The sequence below is a fragment of the Dipteris shenzhenensis genome, chromosome 15 (assembly GCF_047967505.1).
Source record: "Dipteris shenzhenensis isolate YYH24624 ecotype China chromosome 15, Dip_SZ_1.0, whole genome shotgun sequence".
Lineage (NCBI taxonomy): Eukaryota > Viridiplantae > Streptophyta > Polypodiopsida > Gleicheniales > Dipteridaceae > Dipteris > Dipteris shenzhenensis.
Genome location: NC_141610.1, coordinates 53534702 through 53555054, shown reverse-complemented (window position 1 = coordinate 53555054; position 20353 = coordinate 53534702). Strand labels below are relative to the sequence as shown.

General features: G+C 46.5%; 1 protein-coding gene across 1 annotated transcript in view; it reads right to left on the bottom strand.

Annotated features, from left to right (window-relative positions):
- Positions 1 to 20353, bottom strand: part of IMP4 (Ribosomal RNA processing Brix domain protein) — a 106502-nt gene that overhangs the window by 9519 nt on the left and 76630 nt on the right. The window contains exon 8 of the mRNA XM_087385901.1: positions 5049 to 5133. Within this exon, the coding sequence (XP_087242027.1) occupies positions 5049 to 5133 (85 nt within the window). The remainder of the gene's footprint in view (positions 1 to 5048; positions 5134 to 20353) is intronic.

Here is a 20353-nt window from a genome sequence, read left to right as displayed (position 1 = left end):
TGTTACTTCAGCAGGGAGTCGGCTCTTGTGTCCCGCGCCGAGGTGGAGAGTGGCTACCGTCCTTCAGGTGGATCTTCACTTCCGCCCCGCTCACTCAGCCCCGCTCCCCACTCGTTCGTAGCCTCCTCATGGTTTGGAGGCGGCTCCGTCTCAGTCTCATTCAGTCCCAGCCCAGCTGTCAGGAGGAGATCGATCGACAGCCGCTCGTCTGGAATGGGCAGGTCAGAGACGCCGAGGGCCTTCAGTTGGGGGAGAGATCACATATCAGGTGGGACGGCTGGATGAGGGGGCCAGCCCGGTCCCTTCGAGTTTGGAGGGATACGTACAGACATCTGGAGATGGCCGATCTTGCAGACGCAGCTGGAGGTGCACGCGGAGTCCAGGCGAGACGCACGGAGATCGACGGTGCGATCCCAGCCGCTTGGTTGGCTCCACCTGAGCCTCAGGTCCTCATGCCTGGAGACACCCACTGGCTGGGACAGTTCACCCCCCGTGGCATCCCACTGGTGGTCGCAGGACGTTTGGATGACTCCTCTATCGCCTTCTTCGCGGTTTCAGGGGATGGACGACTCAGGAGAGAGGATGCGCTCATCGACCCCCTACTCCCGTGGCAGAGGGTTAGGGTCGTAGGCCTTCTGGGGAAGGTCTGGCATACCGACCCTAGTATCGAGCAGGACCAGTTGCAGCTTTGGCGTCTTTGGCTCTGGGAGGGGCGGGCCTTGTCAGAACTTGAGTGGGACCCAGGAGAGTGGTGGTGGCCAGAGATTGTGACAGGACAGGGGCCGACTTCCTTCTTCGCTTACAGCACGACTCTGGGCAGGCGAGTTCTCGGGAGGATGCAGAGCCGCCCCCCCACCCAGCGTCCTAGCTGGTACGCACAGGGTATTTCCAGGTTCTTTTTGCAGGCATTCTGGAAGGCCTTGTGGGAGAGCTGGCGGCCGCGGAAGATCTCATACTTCCTGTGGCTTCTTACCCACAAAGGTCTTCCAGTGGGGAGCTGGTTGAGGCAAATAGGCCAGGACGGTTGCTGCCAGATTTGCCATGCGGATGAGGAGTCACCAAAACACTGCCTGTGGAGCTGCACGCGCGCCCAGGAAGTGTGGAGGTGGACTTTCGGGCTTCTTGCTCGAGCAGCACCAGAGCTAGGAGTGATCACTTGGGGCGCGTTCTGTTGGTGCAGCACCGCACCTGGTCTTCATCACTTGTTCGAGGCATGCCAGCAGGACCCCACTTTCCTTATCACACAGGGGACGTGGGGGCCGCTCGAGGGTATCCCACAGCACCTAGCAGAGGCTGATACAGGAGTTCGGGAGCGGCAGCCAGTCTGGGAGATTATCAGCAGCATTACAGGATGGCACATCTGGACCTCGCGCTGCGCGCAGATCCTTGGTGGCACCTCCCTATCGACTGCCCAGATCATGGCGGAGATTTGGAGTGAGATTATTCATACCCTCAGAGGCCAGTGGGACCAGATTCAGGGAGACTCCCGGGCCGGTCAGGAGAAGCGGAGACGCTTCCTCCAGGCTTGGGACACACAGAGCCTCTTCTTCGAGCAGACTACGCAGGGCCTTCGGTGGCACTACTCACCACCCCGATGGCTGTTCATTCACACTCAGCATATCCCTCCGTGAGAGTATGATCTATTATGCTACCTTTTGGGCTGCGTCCGGTTTGTGAACGCAGCCCGTCAGCTATAAGCTGACCTCTTGTATCTTGTTTTCGAAGTAATATAATTAGCACTGTTTTTTCGGAAAAAAAAAAAAAGTATACAATCATTCCACATGATAGGCTGCCTGTTAATCTCTTCGAGAGAGGAGGGAGGAACTCTCTGAAGGGTACTTCTGAAGCTTGACCAAGCTTTCTAAATAGCAACCATAAGCGGGGAGGAAGGAGATCTGAGACGGGCTGACGTGAAAATCCATCTGGTGTTGTCCATCCAGTCTCCACTTGAGGAGTGTCTACATGTCTAAATGCACTGAATGAAGAAATTTTACCATGGCTCAAGCCCACACGCAAAAAACTTCTAACCACAAACGTGCAAAGCAAGGCCTTGCATTGCAAATATGGGTCAATGAGAAGCATCAAGGTCTCCCAAGCCACCCTGGCAATAGTGTCTATTGTGCCATCTAGCCCACTCCATTAAAAACTCCTTATAGGCCTTATGGGCTGAGTGATGCATTCCTTGGAGCGGCACCAACAAGAGCAAACATACCAAGCCATGGCCAGCAAAACTTGGTTGACAACCACCACCCTGGATGCAAGGTCCAACCTGGCTGAACTCTAGAAAAGGAGTTTTCTCTTGATACTCTCCAACAGAGGAGCAAACTGTTGCGCGAAGAAGAGATGCCCATCCGACCTAGCGCTAAGTATCTAACTGACACACCCTCTGAGTCCAAGTGAAGCCCAAATCAGCCCCCAGTCCGGAGTGTCCATCACTAATCCAAAAGCCATTGGACTTGTTCCAATTAATGTGAGCACCTTCTGCAATACAAAACAAGTCCAAGGTTGTCTTGAAAGAAGTTAGACTCTGAGGGGCGACCTCCAAGAAAATAGCAGTATCATCAGCTAGCTCACTACAATCGACGAGGTCCTCCTGCTGTCTGAGTGGTAGTTTGAGCCCAAGAATGTCAGCTCGAGATCTGAGAAAAATGCTCATAGCCTCAGCCACAAATAGGAAAAGGGGCAAGAGGGCATCCCTGACGGACTGATCTGGAAATCTGAAATCTATCTCCCCTGACCCCTCCTATAAGTACCCGGCTGTGGGCTTATTTGTACAAGGCTGAAACCCCTCTAATCCATGCATCTGAAAAACCCAAAATGAAGAAGGGTGCCCTCCAACAAATCCCAATCTACCCTGTCATACGCTTTTTCAAAGTCCAGAAGTAGAATGGGTATCTTTTGTTCACTCTGCATGGCCCACTCAGAAGCTTCCCAAAAAGAGAATATATTATCAAACATGCTTCTGCCATGAACAGATCCCGTCTGCGTATCATGAATAAGTCCTGCAAGTATGGGATGCAAACGCGATGCAAACGCAAGCTGATTGCTTTTGCCGGGATTTTATAGCAAGTGTCCAATAAAGTGATAGGTCTCCACTGTGACACTAAATTTCCGCACCCTCCTTTTGGGATTAGATGTATGAGACCCTCTGTAAGTGAGTCAGCCATCTCACCTGAGTACCAAATACCCTGCAGGGCTGAGGTAATGCAATCCCCAATCATATCCCAAAAGGTCAGGAAAAAAGGTGTAAGGCTATCTGAACCTGGTCACTTTCCCTTATGAAGGGTAAGAAGTGCAGACTTGAACTCTATGTTGGTGAAAGGTATATCAAGAGAGAGTCTCATATCTGGTTTCACCAACCTAGGAATACCTTGCCATATGACCTGTCTGGCATCATTAATGGCTGAGAGAAGGGAGGCATAAAAATATGTAGCTATGCGCATAACGGCATCTGGATCTGACTGCAAAACTCCGTCTGAGTCAATGAGCTGAGAAACACTCTCTCTACTATGCCCGGGGCCATGAGTAGAGAAGAAACTCTTATTGACTCTACCTCCCATCTAGATCCAGAAGTATTCTCGTGCATGAAAGGCATACTCTGCTCTCTAATCCAACAAAATCTGCTGATGAGCCCTTGCTGCAGCAAGGCGCTTCCTGTCATATAGGTGTGAAGAATCCCTTCAAAGAGAAGCGGATCAATAGTGTACACAACCTCTTTGCAAGGGAGCTGAGGGAAGGAGCTGCTCTAAAAATGCTATGATCCGAGAAAGCTGCAGGGGGCCTCTCTAGCCGGAAAATTATCATCAAGTGCCTGGCCAAGGAGAGGGGCTACCGCTGAGTCAGTGAGAGAAGCTGCAGCCAGGGCTGCAACTGGAGCACTAGCGTCCTAAACCGAGTGATATGCAACATTAGCGGGAACAACCAGAACAGGAATATCCAAAGCTCCGAAGGGGATGGCGTCTTGGACGGTGGCCTCTTGATCTGGAGGGTGTGAAGGCTGCACACGAACCAATACCCATCTAGAGACAGCGGGTGAAATGGAAGCAGGTGAAGGTACCAAGGGAGAACTCTGTTGACGAAGAGCACTCTGACGTGGAGGTGCACCAACACCCTGTCGAGGTCAAGGTGTTGGAACTGTACCAACACCGAGGTCGAGGAGGAGGTGCTAGACCTGTAGTCGAGGTCGATCCTGCACTTGGTCCTATCTGCCCGCAATCTCCACTCTCTGTTAAAAGAAAGAACATCCGAACGCTGAAGCATGATATGATCATCTGATAAATTAGGGTCCAGCGTAAGAACCCTAACTCTAGGAACCCCATCAAACGTGATCGCCTCTGCAGCTGGCGAGGGCAAATCAAGGAGGAAGGGAGTCTCACTAATAACACCAAAGTACTCCCCAACAATCACTGGGAGTAAGCGATGGTAAACCTGTGGGAGACCGAGAAATCGGACGAAAAACGAAAATCCCTGCTTGGCCTCCTCCACAGGGTCGAACCGCAACATGAAAGGGTCAAAAAAAATCTTTCTATGTCCCAAGTGCAAGCACTCGCAGCCTCCAATGAATCAAAAACAACCTAGAAGAAACCTCGCCCTAGTAAGCAAACATCTTTGAGTCGAGGGTTCACTAACGAGATGTTGCTACATGTACAAAGGTTCTACATCTGCTCATTCTCTTGACTACTTGAACAACACCACAAGTTAGACATCTCATCATCATAGTACAATCATCTCACTCTATTATTGAATATCTGTCGGCAGAATTCACTAACGAGATGTTGCTACATGTACAAAGGTTCTACATCTGCTCATTCTCATCTTGAACAACACCACAAGTTAGGCATCTCATCATCATAGTAAAATTAGGGACTTTTGTTACATCATCCCTAAACCTGGCATGAAAGGTGTCAGATCGACAGACTAAAATACAGCCATGACTCCTATGTGAAAACTAAAAAGTACCATCCAGCATTCATATATCATATCAATAATGCTTTGTCTATATTCATGCTCAACATGAAGGACACCAAATAGATAATAACGTTTCATACCTGGTAAAGTCGAAGCTCAAACCGAGGACCCACTTCTTTCAATTCTATTGATTTCACACCTGCCGGTTTTTCATAAATATGGTGCCTACATAGTCCAAAGTAAGTCAATTTTCCTTTGCATGCTTTGACGCAGCACAGCCTATTCAATAGAGAAACAAGCATCAACATTTCTATACAGATGCACGAGGGGTAAACGAGTTCCAACAATATATCTTACCTAGCTATACATCTTACCAGCTATAGTAATATAGCAAGCTATACATCTTACCAAGCTATAGTTCCAACCATACATCTTACCTAGTTATAGTCATATAGCAGCTTAAAGAAGCCTTTGAAATGGCAAAAAGCCTCTGAAATTATACATATACCCACAAGACCATTTGCCCTATCATCTTAACTAGGAGGCCACATAAACTAATAATTTTCCTACTAATAGCAACCTGTGCATGGAAATAGTCAAGAACAAGTATCAATAGAACTGATTATAGCCATTGAAGCCATGCCTCCACTGACACTTGGATGCGCTTCATACTTTCTGCGAGACACATGACTGGAAGGCGCGACTTTGGTAAAACCAAGGTCATGATCTTCAATACATCCCGAGCAGCCATGCACAGACAGCACTTCACATTGGATGGGTCACCAGTGGAGGGTGTTGCACCCTATTGGGGTCCCTTTTGGCTAACCCGAGTTTCACGATGCGACCAACGATGCAAGCCCGACCGAGCTAGGGATATGCTACGCTCGCTAGACTTGAGCGGCAGTGCTTTCACTCTCATTTCCAAGACCCTCACACCAAATCTCGTCTTTGACTCCTTCGTCCACCCAGTGGGTACGTATGGCAGCCCTTGTTGGGGGGCAGACCTGTCGTAGACGGATTGGGCTCAAGTGGAGAGGCTTCACGTTCTCTTGCTCTCATGAATTATCCTTTTTAAGCCTTCCGTCTCACATCGGATAGTCCTAGCTGAGTTTGGAGCATCCCCATTACAACTTGGTGCAGCATTCCAGGTTATCGCGTACCACTACAACATCAAGGATTATGCTTCTTGAACTACATGCCGACGTAGACTACCATGGCTGGCCCTATCTTCATCCATGGCTTTGGCAGTTGAGGGTAACCAGAGGCGTTGGCATGCACATACATGCAAATGGTTTGAGAGTCTGGGGCTCCACATGAACAGATTACCCCCCTTTAAGTATAGCATTGAGGCCCCCTCTGTCTTGCTCATATATTAAGAGGTCATCCAAGAGATCCTTCTAGATCTCTTCCAATTCCATACATTCAAGACCTGGTGGGCACCTAGCGAACTCCTTGTGAAACTCAACTTCTATTGAGACCACTACTTGCGGATTTCAGCGAAGGGCTTCATTGACCCATGAGGATATACATAGATTCAGCTTCCCCACTGCTTGAGGATATCAATCAGTAATTCCATGTCTCATCACAATAACCTCGTATTGAGAGTGGATAGGCATAGGGCATACCCAGAGGGTCGCATATTTACTTTATGTGATCGGCAGGACATCGAGTAGGAGGAGCATTTTGCTTTCAGATGCCCTCTATACTATGAGATCCAAGGTCGCTATCACTGTCTTTTTAGGGATGGCTTCGGACCCCTACCTAGTTTCTTGTCCTATCGAGATCAGAGATACCTGGCAACTTTATTCATGAGGCCGTCCAACACAAGGGGCATTTGCTCAAGACACAGAGACGAGATCAGTGTGCATAGCCAAACTCCACTCAAAATATGATCACTGAGTTTTTCCAGCCAAATAGCACAAACCATCAGCAAGACGGCAAACCCAAGGCCTAGAGCGAGAGACACAACAGACTTGCCAACGGGTTGAGGCACAGATCAAACTAGGAGACCTTCCCTCCATTATAACCAATCGAAGGCACGACCGACGGGGGTGACGATGGCACTTGTCCAAAGCTAGGAGACCACAATGGACCATATATAGCAACAATCTCTAGAGCTCTATCACAGGCTTTATGCCACTGCAGCCTCATACATCATCGGATTCCTATTATGCTTGACCCCTCCACCAGCTTCCACATGATTATCATGTTGAAATATAGGGTCTTCTATGGTCCTAATACCCCCCATGGCACCTTGGACTAAGTGGACTAATGGAGAAATCGAAGGCTTAAGGGCCTCGTGCCTTGACACATGGCAATATGACTCGGAGAGTAATCCCATGAGCAAAAATGTAACCTAAGTGACCAAGCATATGAGCACTTAGTGAAGTCCCCTCCTCAAATCCCTCCCGCGATCTTTTGGGAGATGAGGAGGCTCTGTGTGGCTATGGGACGCGAAGTGGGACCCCCACGCCCAACACATCCATGTGTGACCAGTGGGGTGTTCTCCCACGCTTTTCAACATGATATCAGAGCGGGTCCAACCCGCTAGACTCTATGGCAATGACACTATGAGATTGCAGACGACTAGCGTGGTACCCATGTGAACCACAGCTCATGGCAGAGCATGCATTGATTGCATGCGCGTGCCACAGGATCTGGCGATCCATGCACACTTTGCTCCTACCTAAGTGCGGCCGCTATGTGACAACTGGCGGGCGGGCGCATTCACGGGCAATGGCAGCCCGTGTGTATGTTGTCTAGGGCTCTAACTTGACGCCTCATTTATGTGTGGCACATAATTGGCAGCTCTGCTCTTCGTAATTGATCGTGTACTGACTGATCTACACTATGTAAGGTGAGTAGTACTCTATGATTGGTGCTCAGCTAGTCAAGTTGTGGTGTTAGGACCAAGGAGGGGTGTTGAAATATAGGACCTTGTGTGGTCCTAACACCCCCCCCCCCTCCCCAAATGGCACCTTGGACTAAGCAAAGTAATGGAGAAATTGGAGGCTTAAGGATTTTGTAGCCTCACACATTGACATGTGGCAATATGGCCCGGGGGGGTAATCCCATAAGCAAATATGTCATTTAAGTGATCGTAGATATAAGCACTTGGTGAACACCCGTCCTCAAATCCCTCTTGGAATCCTATGGGATAGGGAGTGGGAACCCCGCACCTGGCACATCCCTATGTGACCAATGGCATGCTCTACCAAGCTTTTTAAACACATGACAATGGTGCCACATCAAAGGACGTCCTCTTGCATGGGCTTAGATTTTTCTTTCCATGAAAAGCACAAGAAGATGCACGAAAGTTGATGCATGTACTGCATGTCCTTTGCCAAAATAGTGGGCTGTAAGCAAACATAGACAAGACAAAGATTATGTTGGTGAAAGCTCTCAAGAGAACACTGCCTCGTATTACTAATCATGGGGAGGATGTCGGAGTTGTGGAACCCCTCCAGTATCTTGCCATAGACGTCCCTTCTGACCATCAATGGCATAGATGTGTGTGTAGTCTCAACAGTGACTCACATGTCGTGGGGATCTTGAAGGAATTCCAATGGAGCCTCCACTCCAAGCTACTCCTTGTGAGAGCAATGCAAGGCATGAACCGTCCGCATGTGTTACTCAAGCGACTCCCGGACTGTAGCAATGTGTTTCCACGAGAGAAAGAGGAAAAGGGGAGAAAGAAGAAGAGAGAGGACAAGGGAGGGAGAAGGAGAAGGGAAGAGGAGAGTGAAGGGGAATGGAGTGGAAAACACAACGGAACTACAAGGGAAACAAGAGAACACCCAAAGTTAGTCTTGAAGAGAAGAGGGAGCTTGTATTCCAAACTTGTGCATACAACAATAAAGACTAAAGTCAACCATTTGGCCTTTTATACAAGTCACCTTTTGAATGGAGAGCCAACCCTTTTTCTTTTTGCACTCTCCCTTTCTTTACATTCACAAGGCTCTTGGGCCCGTAGGGTGCCAAGGCATCTTCACTATCCTTTCCATCTCTCCTCTGTTGTTTTACTCTTCGTGTGTTGAAGATAGCACTTGTATTAACCATATAAGAGCACTTGGGACAATCCTGGCATTAGGAGGTGCTCCTAACCAGGTCCCAAATAGCGCTTGTGTTAACCTCATGCCTCTGAGTCCTAAGCTATTTGAGGCTCAAAACCCATCTACGAGACTCAAAACCTAGAGTAGTGAGGCCGATCTTGAGCCATTTGCGGCTCAAACCCTGTAAAGCTTGTAACCACTTGGGCTATTTGTGGCTCAAACCCTGTAAAGCTTGTAACCGTACTCCCTCCATGGCGGAGACGAGCATTTTTCGAGCAAAATCTTTCGAGCGTTTGAGCGAAGGGGAAAAAAATAGATCGGAACAAAACATAGTTTCACTTAGAAATATGCAAAGTATTATAGCAATGCCTATTTTATACACAAATCTTTACATGAATCTTTGGAAACGGTAAGTAACATAATGGGATGGCCTTTGAAGAAACCCACATATAGAGTAAACTTCTCTATGAAAATTCCCTTATGATCCTTCTTGCAACTTTTACTTAATAGGGGGCGATATTGAAAACCCTTTCTCAACCTAGCTTCATGAAAGGGTTTCTCCAAAGAAAACTCATTTGAAGCAAGCCATCACTTGATCCACATGCCCCGATTCAGCCACATGCTGATTTTGCACCTCCATAGGGTGTGGATGAAGTTGTCAAGCAAGAGATTCCTTGTATTTCGTTAGGAAACATGGTTTTTACACTTTTATTTTCACTAGAACTAGATTCCTTTATCATAAAAATATATAGAATAGTCAGTCATCATTTTTACATAACATAAATTTTGTTATTCATAGACATCCTTTGACCCCTATTATTACCTTAAAAAAGTGTTGAAAAATAATTCATTTAAGAAACATCCCTCATAATCACTCTCAATGTAATAATATTATACATATATAATTACTTAATAAACACATTTATATCAATGAACCGTACGGGGTGTACAGAAGCATGGCTTTGGCCTACATCCTTGTGATGACCTTCAAGGGTACCGCTGCCACCTAGACCTATTCAATACTTAGCAAGTTAAAATTGGTGCTCTTAGGCGGGGTGACCGGAGTTGTTCTTCTTCTCAAGGGACAATCCTTAAATAAATGTTCTATCTTGCACCCAGCAAACAAAGGTGTAGTGCCTGTCATGGGTGGAACAGCTGGGGTAAGATCCCTGTAAGGGTAGTCCTTTAAGAAATGCGGCCCCTGGCACTTGAAGCAGGACACCGGAGGGTTTGAGGTGCCCTTATAGGGACACTCACTTGTCCTATGCGGGCCCTGGCAGGTATAACATTGGATCAGGAACCTTCGAGCAACAGAGTTCATGTCTCTCGTCCTTGCAGTCAAGGGGGTGGTCTAGAACACTAGGACTTGCTGATCCTCATGCAAGAGGTAGTGACTTAGGGTGCCCTTCCTTCCTCATAAGGGTAATAGTCAGGGTGATTGTGGTCCGGATCCGGTTCCTCCCAATCATTAGGCACTTCCTCCATCAATACTTGATTGATGGGAGTTATACGGGGTCGGGGAGGTTGGGGACCCAGTATGGGCGGCGATAGGGGAGCCTGTTGTGCTATGTACTACCCTGGGCTAGCCAAAGGGGCACCTTGTGCATTTATAGGGTTAGGCGGGTCCGTAAGGGCTTGGAGTAGGGCCCTTGGGAATCGGCATTGGGAGGTATCATGTTTTCCCCATCTATGACAGTGTGTGCAGTAGAGGATTGGCCTTGCCCTAAGGCGGGAGCACTCATTGGAGGGATGGTTGCCATTACATATCTTGCACCACATGTTGTCTCTCTGTGGAAACAAGTGGGGGTTACCTGGTGCCTCCTTGGAGGTCCTTGACCTCCACTGTTGGCCTAGCTGATTCAATAACTTTGAGACCAGTTCACTCATATCCAAGCCCTTGGGCTTGATATTCTGCTCCTTGGTCGCCTCCACACTGGAAGACCTTCCCGATGATGATACTTCTGATGGGGTCACAGTTTTGTCCTGGATAACCTTGTCCATCATATTATCACTTACACGGATAGCCGCCTTGCTGCATAGTTCGAAGGAGGTAGGATTCATAACCATCACGTGGTCATGCAGCTTCGGGTCTGCCAGTCCAATGAGGAAGCGGGGCAACAATCATTCATCGCTCATCCACTCGTATGATTCGCAACGGGAATTGAGGTGCGTGATTCTAGTTATGTAATCCCGAAGGGATTCTTTGTCATTCTACTTCACCTCATATAACTGATTAATCGGGCTCCATTAGGGTCCACTGGGGGAAAATCCTATAATGAATGCTTTCCTCAGTGTCTCCAAGTCGACCTTTCTTCGGGGGTGAGAGCTCTATACCATTGGCTTCCCTTGCCATCCAGACTGAGACCAAACGCATTAGCCATTTCTAGATCTCCAGGAGATCCAAAGGTTTCACATATCTACTCAAATCGCTCCACATGGGAGACCAGATCTCCTTCCCCAAGGAATTTGGTCATCAACTTGGAGATGGCTATGGGTCGACTCCTCCAGGGATTCGTGATCCCTGCTGGAAACACGGGTGCAGGCGGGGGTGGTATGGCCCCTTTCCTAGCGCATTCACCAGGATGCACATCGCCTCGTACCGTTTGGGAAGTACTCTTCGTGTGTCGAAAATAGCACTTGTGTTAACCATATAAGAGCGCTTGGGACAATCCTAGCGTTAGGAGGTGCTCATAACCAGGTCCCAAATAGCGCTTGTCTTAACCTCGTGCCTTTGAGTCCTAAGCCATTTGAGGCTCAAAACCCATTTACAAGGCTTAAAACCTCGAGTGGCGAGGCCGATCTTGAGCCATTTGTGGCTCAAACCCCGTAAAGCTTGTAACCACTTGGGCTATTTGTGGCTCAAACCCCGTAAAGCCTGTAACCATACTCCCTCCATGGCTGCAACCGTTTAAGTAAATCATGAAGCCTAATCACCTCTAATCATTCATTACCATGCATTCTGCGACTGTACTCTGTGGATGTTAACAATGTGTGGACAAGAGGATTCAGGCTGGCTAGAAAAGCTACTATGCCTTTGAGAACGCTTGTAGACAAGTCAAGATACGGAGCTAGAATCTGACAAAAGTATCTATTTGATGCATTGGTTACACCCATGGTGATTTACGGGGTAGAGGTCTAAGGTAGGAGCTTATCCAAGTCAGCCTAGAATGAGGTGAGGAAAAATCCAGAAGCATTTCATAACCAATATCCTAGGACACTCCTCCATATTCCCTCCTACTCTTGGTGATGGAGAGAATGTCACGATACTTGGTTAAGGTCACCAGATTGCTTGAGAGGAGACTCCCATGTCTATCATGGGACACAAGTTCGAAGTTATAAAAAACTAACAAAAAGCAAAATTCCGATGGAAGGTATAAAGCGATGGATCAAACAATGGGGTTCAGAAGCATTATGGTGTCTATGATAGAAGACAACTTCTTCTAAAGGCCTTCTTGATGAGGAGACGTTTGTTAGTGTCATGGGAGCATGCAGATCATTGCACAAGATTTGAGTACTACACTCAAACAATATGCCCGCATACACAGACTATTTCTTTGCACCATGGGGACAACATACTCAGCCTACCATATGGATCTGATTCCAAGACTTGCCATTCATGTAGTTGCTTCAATAGAATAGGCTAACATCATTTAAGACGTGAAATAGGTAGATGGCGTGCTACATGCCTCACACCCCTCCTCATTCAAAGAGGCTATGCACACTATGCCATCAAGGCACATTAGAGTCCGCCGAGCAGCACTCCTTTTTGGAATGTGATGCCTACTTAAGCATCAAAGAGAATTTCAAGACTATCATCTCAGGGCATTTGAACATTGCTAGTCTCAAACTCACTTAAGTAAAGGAAGCATGTAAAGCAAGTATATGGGCAGTCTGTTGAGATGGACAAGCATTGATTACAGACCTCAAATCCAAACCCAAAGGCTCTCATTCTTAAATTGATGCTATAAAGGCCATCCTATGAAAGTATTAGTTACATTTTAACATAACTCAAAAGGAGTTGAGCATTGTGCACTCTTAAGATTCTCTGGTTATCCATACGCAATAGTCACTTTTTGCTGATATGAGCGAGTTGCATATGATGCTTTGTCAGTTGCTACTACTTCATAGATGGCAGATGCATATCTTTGGCATGCCTGATTTGGCCATTTAAATTTTTGTAGCTTGCTGCATTTGCATAGGCATGTTATGGTGTCTAAGATGCCACGGATACATGCTCCTGCCCGTCATGTTTGCGGTACCGTGTCTCATAGGTCCACGAGGCCTTCTACAAACATTAATGCATCTCTTTCTTTCTTTCCTTCTATTCCCTCAGCCCCACCTAGAGCTGACCATATATATCTATTTTTCAGACTATCCATCCCACTCACACTACCGAGCACACCACGGGTGTGAGGAAAGACTGGAGAGCGGCGTCATGTAGGAATGAGTGATAAGGGCAGTCTATCCTTAAGTAGGTGGATCATTGGGGCTATCAAGCATAGGGCCATATAAGCAGGAGGTAGTCTGTGATAAAGTGGATCTCTTGGAAAGTGTTGTAAGTGGCCAGATCCACCTGCCCACCACCCATTGGATCGGTCCCTTGCAATAGCTGGTACAATTATGAGTGCAAGGCCTTGCACCGTCAACTCAAACTCAACACCAAGCAACATCTTCGACTCATGCAAAGACCTAACGAGAGTATCACCATCTAGTCTGTTGAAAGAAAGAGACTTTGTCCATCGAAATGAGGAAGAATTACTAAGCATTTTGTTTAGTAATAACTCCCAAGACGTAGAAAAGGGGTAGGGGACAGATTAGAGAAAGGGGGAGTTGAGGAGAGGAAGGGAGAAGGGGTGTAACAGAGAGGAAGAGGGGAGAAAGAGAGAGAGAAAGAAAGAAAGTTTATTAAAGTCTTCGGAAGACCGATGAGTCTATGAGACTGTGAAATCCTAGTACAAACAAGATGTGAGGGTGGAGCTACTAAACGAGCATCCACACCAATGTAGAATGCAAAAATGGAAATGGTAGTACTAAGTACTAAGTGCAACATAGTCATGTCAGTGGTCGACTACATATCAATCTCATCATCATCATCATTATCATCGTCGTCATCATCATCAGGACATCAGGGTGGATGAGGCAATGGAGGCATGAAAGCGGCACCCTTGTTTGACCCCAATAGTGCTCATGATCTCGTTTGTCGGCCCAAATCCTACCTGAACTCTGCCTGAGACACTCTCGTAAAGTGCCATGACAACCCAAATGATCTCCTGGTCATAACCCAAATCCTATAAGCGCCGGATGAGGCAAGCTCTCAGAACCGTATCAAATGCTTTGCGGAAATCCACAAAGCAAAAGTAAACCCTCTGCTTTCGTTCCCTTGCCTCCTTCATGATACACCTGAGCGTGAGAATGTGATCCATGGTGCCATGATCACGTCGGAATCCAATCTGTCTTGCTGCTCTAAGTCCTCAGCACTTCGTAAATTGGCTAACCTCGAAATCAAGCACTAATGCATAAATCTTGGACATGACATGTCCAATCATAATGGTCCCGTAATTCTCCGGGCTCATGGGATCCCCTGCCTTGTGGATGGGTGAAATAGTGTTAATGGTCCAAGTGCATGGAAACCCCAAACAAACAGCTTCATTAAAGATCTTTGCTAAGATCAGGACTAGCAGGTTAATACCATATGAAATGAACTCAGTGCATAGTCCCTCATGATCCTTCGCTCGGCCATTATGAAGCTTCATTATGGCGTCCTTCACTCCCCCCTTAGTGAAGAGGGCACAAGAAGTGGGACGTGGCAAATGTGAAAGGTCAAGGATTGGCTGATTTGAGATGTCATTTGAGATGTCATATAGTGTGTGTGCATAATTATACCAGACCTGAGTGTCAGTGAGTGGTGAGAGGGACCGTCCCTCTAGAAATCTCCGCCAAAAGTCCTTAGAGTTGTTACTAAAAAAAATGTTCAGTAGTTCCTCCTCGTTCCGGCGCACGAAATCTAGTTTCTTTCTACGTATTAGTCAAAAGATACTCGCGTAGTGTCTCTGATTCGCTCGGAAGACTGTTTTTGGTTTCGAATCTGAGCTGACAATGTAAAGCCTTACACTCATCATCGTACCAACTATTATAGGGTACGGCCAGATGGTGGTGGGCGAGTGGAGCGAGTGGCGTGAGGGAAAGCATGAAGGGAAGCCTCATGTAGTGAGCAGGTGATCAAGGCAGCGCGGTCCTCTATTAGGGGTATGAAGTCAATATAAGCAAGAAGTATATACAGGTGACCTGAGTAAATAGGTGAGTGGTCGTGGTCGAAGTGTATATCATGATAGGTGAAGTACTCAGTGGGGTGGAGGGTGTTGTGTGACGTTTTTGAAAATGCTAAAGAATAGGTAGGTAAGATCAGCCCCTGGAGGAAGAGGTGCTACAGTAAAATCAGTGATGCAAGATGTCAAGGCAAGGGATCCCATGATAGAATCAACAACACTAGAATCTCCCCCATGTGGAAAGCATGTGTGACCACTTGAGGCCATCTGTCAAGACCATTATAAATAATGAGATCGTGTATCCTACCAAGGTCCAATAGGGCCTGCCCATAAGATGTGACCGGACCTCGTCTATCAGCCGAAACCCATAGCATACATGCACCCTCAAGGTCAACATCTGGCAATAGAATGGAATCATCCCTGAAGTCGAGGAGTGGTACCTGACAAGCGCATGTCCTCGCAAGTAGGGGAGAGAGAGAGAGAGAGAGAGAGAGAGAGAGAGAGAAAGATATATTAACGTCCATGGGAGGCCTCACGGGCCTACGGGACAAAGTACACAAAAAAGCGAACTCATACAAGCCTCAATGGGCTGAAGCAAAGGGTACGCTAGGACCCTTGCTGAGTATTAAATTTTAATCTATGCTAACAGAATATAATCATAGAAAAAAAGTCAACTACAACTGCAGAGTGGGCCATATCAATCAATCAATCTATCCAGGTGCTGGGACAAAACCAAAGCCTGGTACAGTGATGGCTCTCTGGTAGACTTCAAGTAGGAGGAAGGAGGAAGGGTAGATGGGATTAGATGTCACATCCAAAAGTGTTACAAGGAGTGGAGCGCTTGGACTTATATAGTCCCCTCCACTATCCCCTCTAACCCTCACTAAAGCATCCCTAAATTAACCCCCTTTTCCCCTTATTACAGCCATTCCTCCTCAAAAATAATTCTATCCTCAAAATTGCAAGAGACAGTTAGGCACCAAGGTCCCCTGCTGTGAAAAGCACATACTTTATCATGCATGCCACCAGGGTCAAAGGGAGATGTGGTATATGCCTTTGCCTTGGGTGTTGTGGCACCTCCGGGGGTCATGTGGGTAGTACAAAGCTCCATAATCACATAGGTTCTAGCTGTCCCCATGGTTTATGTTCTGCACAATGCATTGTGTTTTTCTGTCCCCTTTCCTCCACATGGGAAGCATTGATTGCTTTGCCATATACCCCACATGATAGCTTCAATGAGTGCTTCAATGAGCTGTCTTTGCATTGCATCTCTAGTTATGCCATCCTTACCAAATGTAAAGAACTGAAAATTATCTTCATTATAAGCTGCTGTACTTGGACTCAAACAGCTCCATAAATTTCTCTAATCCCTGAACATCCCATGGATCTAGAGTTCTCACATTTGAGATACCATAGGGCTCCAATACTTGGATGCTAGCAAAGATTATGTCTTTGCTGCAACATGGTGCATTAGCCTCCGAACAGCCAAAAGATAAACCAAAGTCCAGCCCCCCGACAACAAAATAATCAAACACATTGTCTGAATCTGTTTTGATAGAACAAGGACGGGGAATTGGATGGAGCAGGTAAATGCTAGATCCTCTTTTGACCTCCATTTGCTTCAGGCAGAAATGTAGGCCATCCTCTGGTGGTTCTAGTGATGCCCTATAGGCCATGGTATGTGCCTTGTAGGCATAAGTGTAGGCACTTATAGTGTTAGTGCCTTCTAGGCCACATAGGACACTTAGTCCTATGTGACACCTAGGACACTTAGTCCTAGGTCTAGGTACAAGTACTTTGTACTTGTGTATTTTCATCTTATCTAAGTTTTGACGTGACTGCTCTATCGACTCGTCTTGTACCTGCACTCTCTCTCTCTCTTCGTTTCGTACCTTCAGTGGTATCAGAGCAGGTATTGCTCTAGTCTTCCAACTCTCCTCAGCCCCCGAGTCCTCCATTGCTCATTGGGAGTTTTCTGCCCTGCTGGTCGACACATTCCCAGCCTGTTCGAGGCTCTTCAGCTGCTGTCCAAGATCCAGGCGTCCAGCTTCCCAAACCAAAGGTGTAACTGCATCCCTTCCGTACAGTCGTACGGAAGGTCTGGTATCTGCGTCCGTACTACACATCGCCGTACCTACGTGTCGCTTTGCCGTACTGCACGTCCGTGCCTGCATCGCCGTACCTTCAATAGATTCGCCATACAAGATACCTACACCGTACAGTTGTACCTGCGTAGGAACTCCGTACAAGGTACTTTCACCGTACAGTTGTACCTGCATAGGAACTCCATACAAGGTACTTGCACCGTACATGTTCCGTACACGGTACCTATTTTCGTATGATCTTCCGTACATGTATACCTACAGATCAATCGTCAGCAGCTTGTACCAGCTTCGCGTACACATGTACATGTAGAACAGCTGATTGTACAGCTTGTACTTGATCTGGGTATTCCGTACAGTTTCACTACAAGTTCCGTACATGTTTTGGCATTGTCTTGAATCAGGTTCTTGGTCTCACTGCAGCCATCTACAAACATTTGCAGTTTTGGGGCTTTTACAGGACATTGGCAAATTTGGGGCTTTCATTTCCTTTCATCTCCTTTGATTGCAATTTCTTGCAAGAATATTGGAGTTTTGGGATTTAGTCTGCAATTTCTTGTTTAGATTGCAGTACATTGGGTCAGATTGCAGGACATTAAGTTACATTTGCAGGACATTGGGTCAGATTATCTTACATTGGGTCACATTTGCAAAATTTCAGCAAAATTTGGGGCTTTTCTACATTTACCCTCTTTTTGGCCTATTTGACCTCAATAAATTTGGGGCTTTTGCCAAATTTGCTGTTTTTGCAGTGAACATTGCCTGTCACAGTCACATTTGGGTCAGATCTGCATTTGCCCTTTGATTTGGGTCAGATATTTGCAGATATTTGCTGTCATTTTTGGGACAGCCAGCTTTTTGCAGTGATAGCCTTGAGGCTTTTGGGTTTTCAGGTCTTTTTCACGGTATCACAGTTGCTATGGCTGGGAACAATCAAGATTTATTTGGAGTTCTTCGTGAAGATGATAAGTTGGATGGCACCAACTATCCGATGTGGTCTTATCTCATGAAACATATTCTTGTTGCAAAGCATTTGTGGAATATTGTTTCTGGGGCTGATCTGAGGCCAGCGAATGCTACAGTGGTTGTTTCTACTGCTGGTTCTTCTGCACGGGGTACTCCTCCTGATGCCTCTTCCTCTAGCACTCCTGCTGCTGCTCTTCCAACTCAAGAACAGTCAAGATGGGATGCAAGAGATGCAGTGTACATTCATGCATTGCTTTATCATGCAAGAGAATCATTATTCCACACATCCGGTCTTGCAGGACAGCAAAGGATACTTGGGATAAATTGGCTTCTCTCTATTAGATACGCAATGAAGCTCGTGTTGCATATTTGAGAAGGCAATTACAGGAAGTGAATATGAATGAAGGTGAGTCAATGGATGCATATTTGACAAAGGTCAAGAACCTCATGGAACAGCTTGCCAACATTGATGAGGTGGTGCCAAATTCACAGCTTGTCAGTACCACATTGAATGGACTGCCAGATACATATCAAGGGTTTGCTACAACCCTTCGATTAGTGGCCATGGGTAATCCAGACCACTATGCTTTTGACCAGCTAGTTACTTTGCTTTTGCAGGAAGAGCAAAGTAGAGCTAACAGACAAGCCATTATTCCTGATCATGCATTTGCTTCACAGCAGACTAGAAGAGGCAAGGCTTCCAAGCCTATGGGCAAGCCGAAATCTGCGCACAGCAGCTGCAATTCCTCTACGCATGGCAGCTGCACTTCCTCTACGCATAGCAGCTGCAATTCCTCCCATGCATCTAAAAATACAGCAGATAAGGGAAAGAAGAAAAGATGCAACTATTGTTGCAAGCCTGGACATGACATTTCAAAATGCAGGAAGCGCATTGCTTCGGAGAAAAAGAAAGCAGGATTGACAGTTAATGCCTCACATGCCATTGAATCCCATGAGCCAGCAGATGCTTCACATAACATGCTCTTCAGGATGATTGGGCATGGGCTGTCCATTGCTCATTTGATCCCTCCAAAGCTGATGCACTCTTTACTGCTAATGATGCTCAGTCCTGGTACTTTGATAGTGGTGCTTCCAAGCATGTCACATCTTGCAGACAGTTGTTTCATTCTCTAGCTGATGCACCTCAAGGGGGGACTGTTACATGTGCCAATAATGCTTCATATGCTGTAAAAGGAGTTGGAGATGTGCAGCTCACATCCATTTCCAGCCATCCTGTCACTCTGACAAATGTTCTTTTTGTGCCTGGCATTGAAGTCAACTTGATTTCAATTTCAGCAATTGCTACTTCAGGTTTCAGAGTAATTTTTGATGGCTACAGATGCCTAGTATATGATCTTCGTGATGACAATGCCTGACAATGCCATAGTTCTCACTGGCACTTTGCAAAAATGGCTTTATCACCTTGATCATCATTCAGCTGCACTTTCTATTGAAGCATTGGCTATTTCAGATTCACAGCTTGCTGAAACTCATCTTTGGCATGAGAGAATGGGCCATCTCAATTATAGAGCTCTTGCAAAGCTACATTCACAGCAGATGGCAAATGATGTACCTCAGACTCACACAGTTTCCAAACATGTGTGTGAGGGTTGTCTTTTGGGTAAGATGCATCGATTTCCTTTTCAAAAAAATTGTCCAAAACTCTCACAAAGGAAATTGCAGCTAGTACACAGTGATGTCTGTGGCCCAATGAGGACAAATGCCATTGGGGGGTATAAGTATTTCATGACTCTCATTGATTATTTCACAAAATATTGCTGGGTATATCCTTTGAAGGCCAAATCTGAAGTTTTCTTATGCTTTCAGAGATGGCTGAATATGGTTGAGAATGAGTCAGGATGCAAGCTTGTCACCCTCAACACAGATAGGGGAGGGGAGTATATGTCAAAGGAGTTTGATGTATTTCTATCCTCACGCGGCATTATTCACTCATACACTACTCCTTACACTCCTCAGCAGAATCCTGTTTCTGAAAGGAAAAACGGGTCCACAATGGAGATGGCCAGATGCATGCTTAAGGTCTTTGCCCAATAAATTT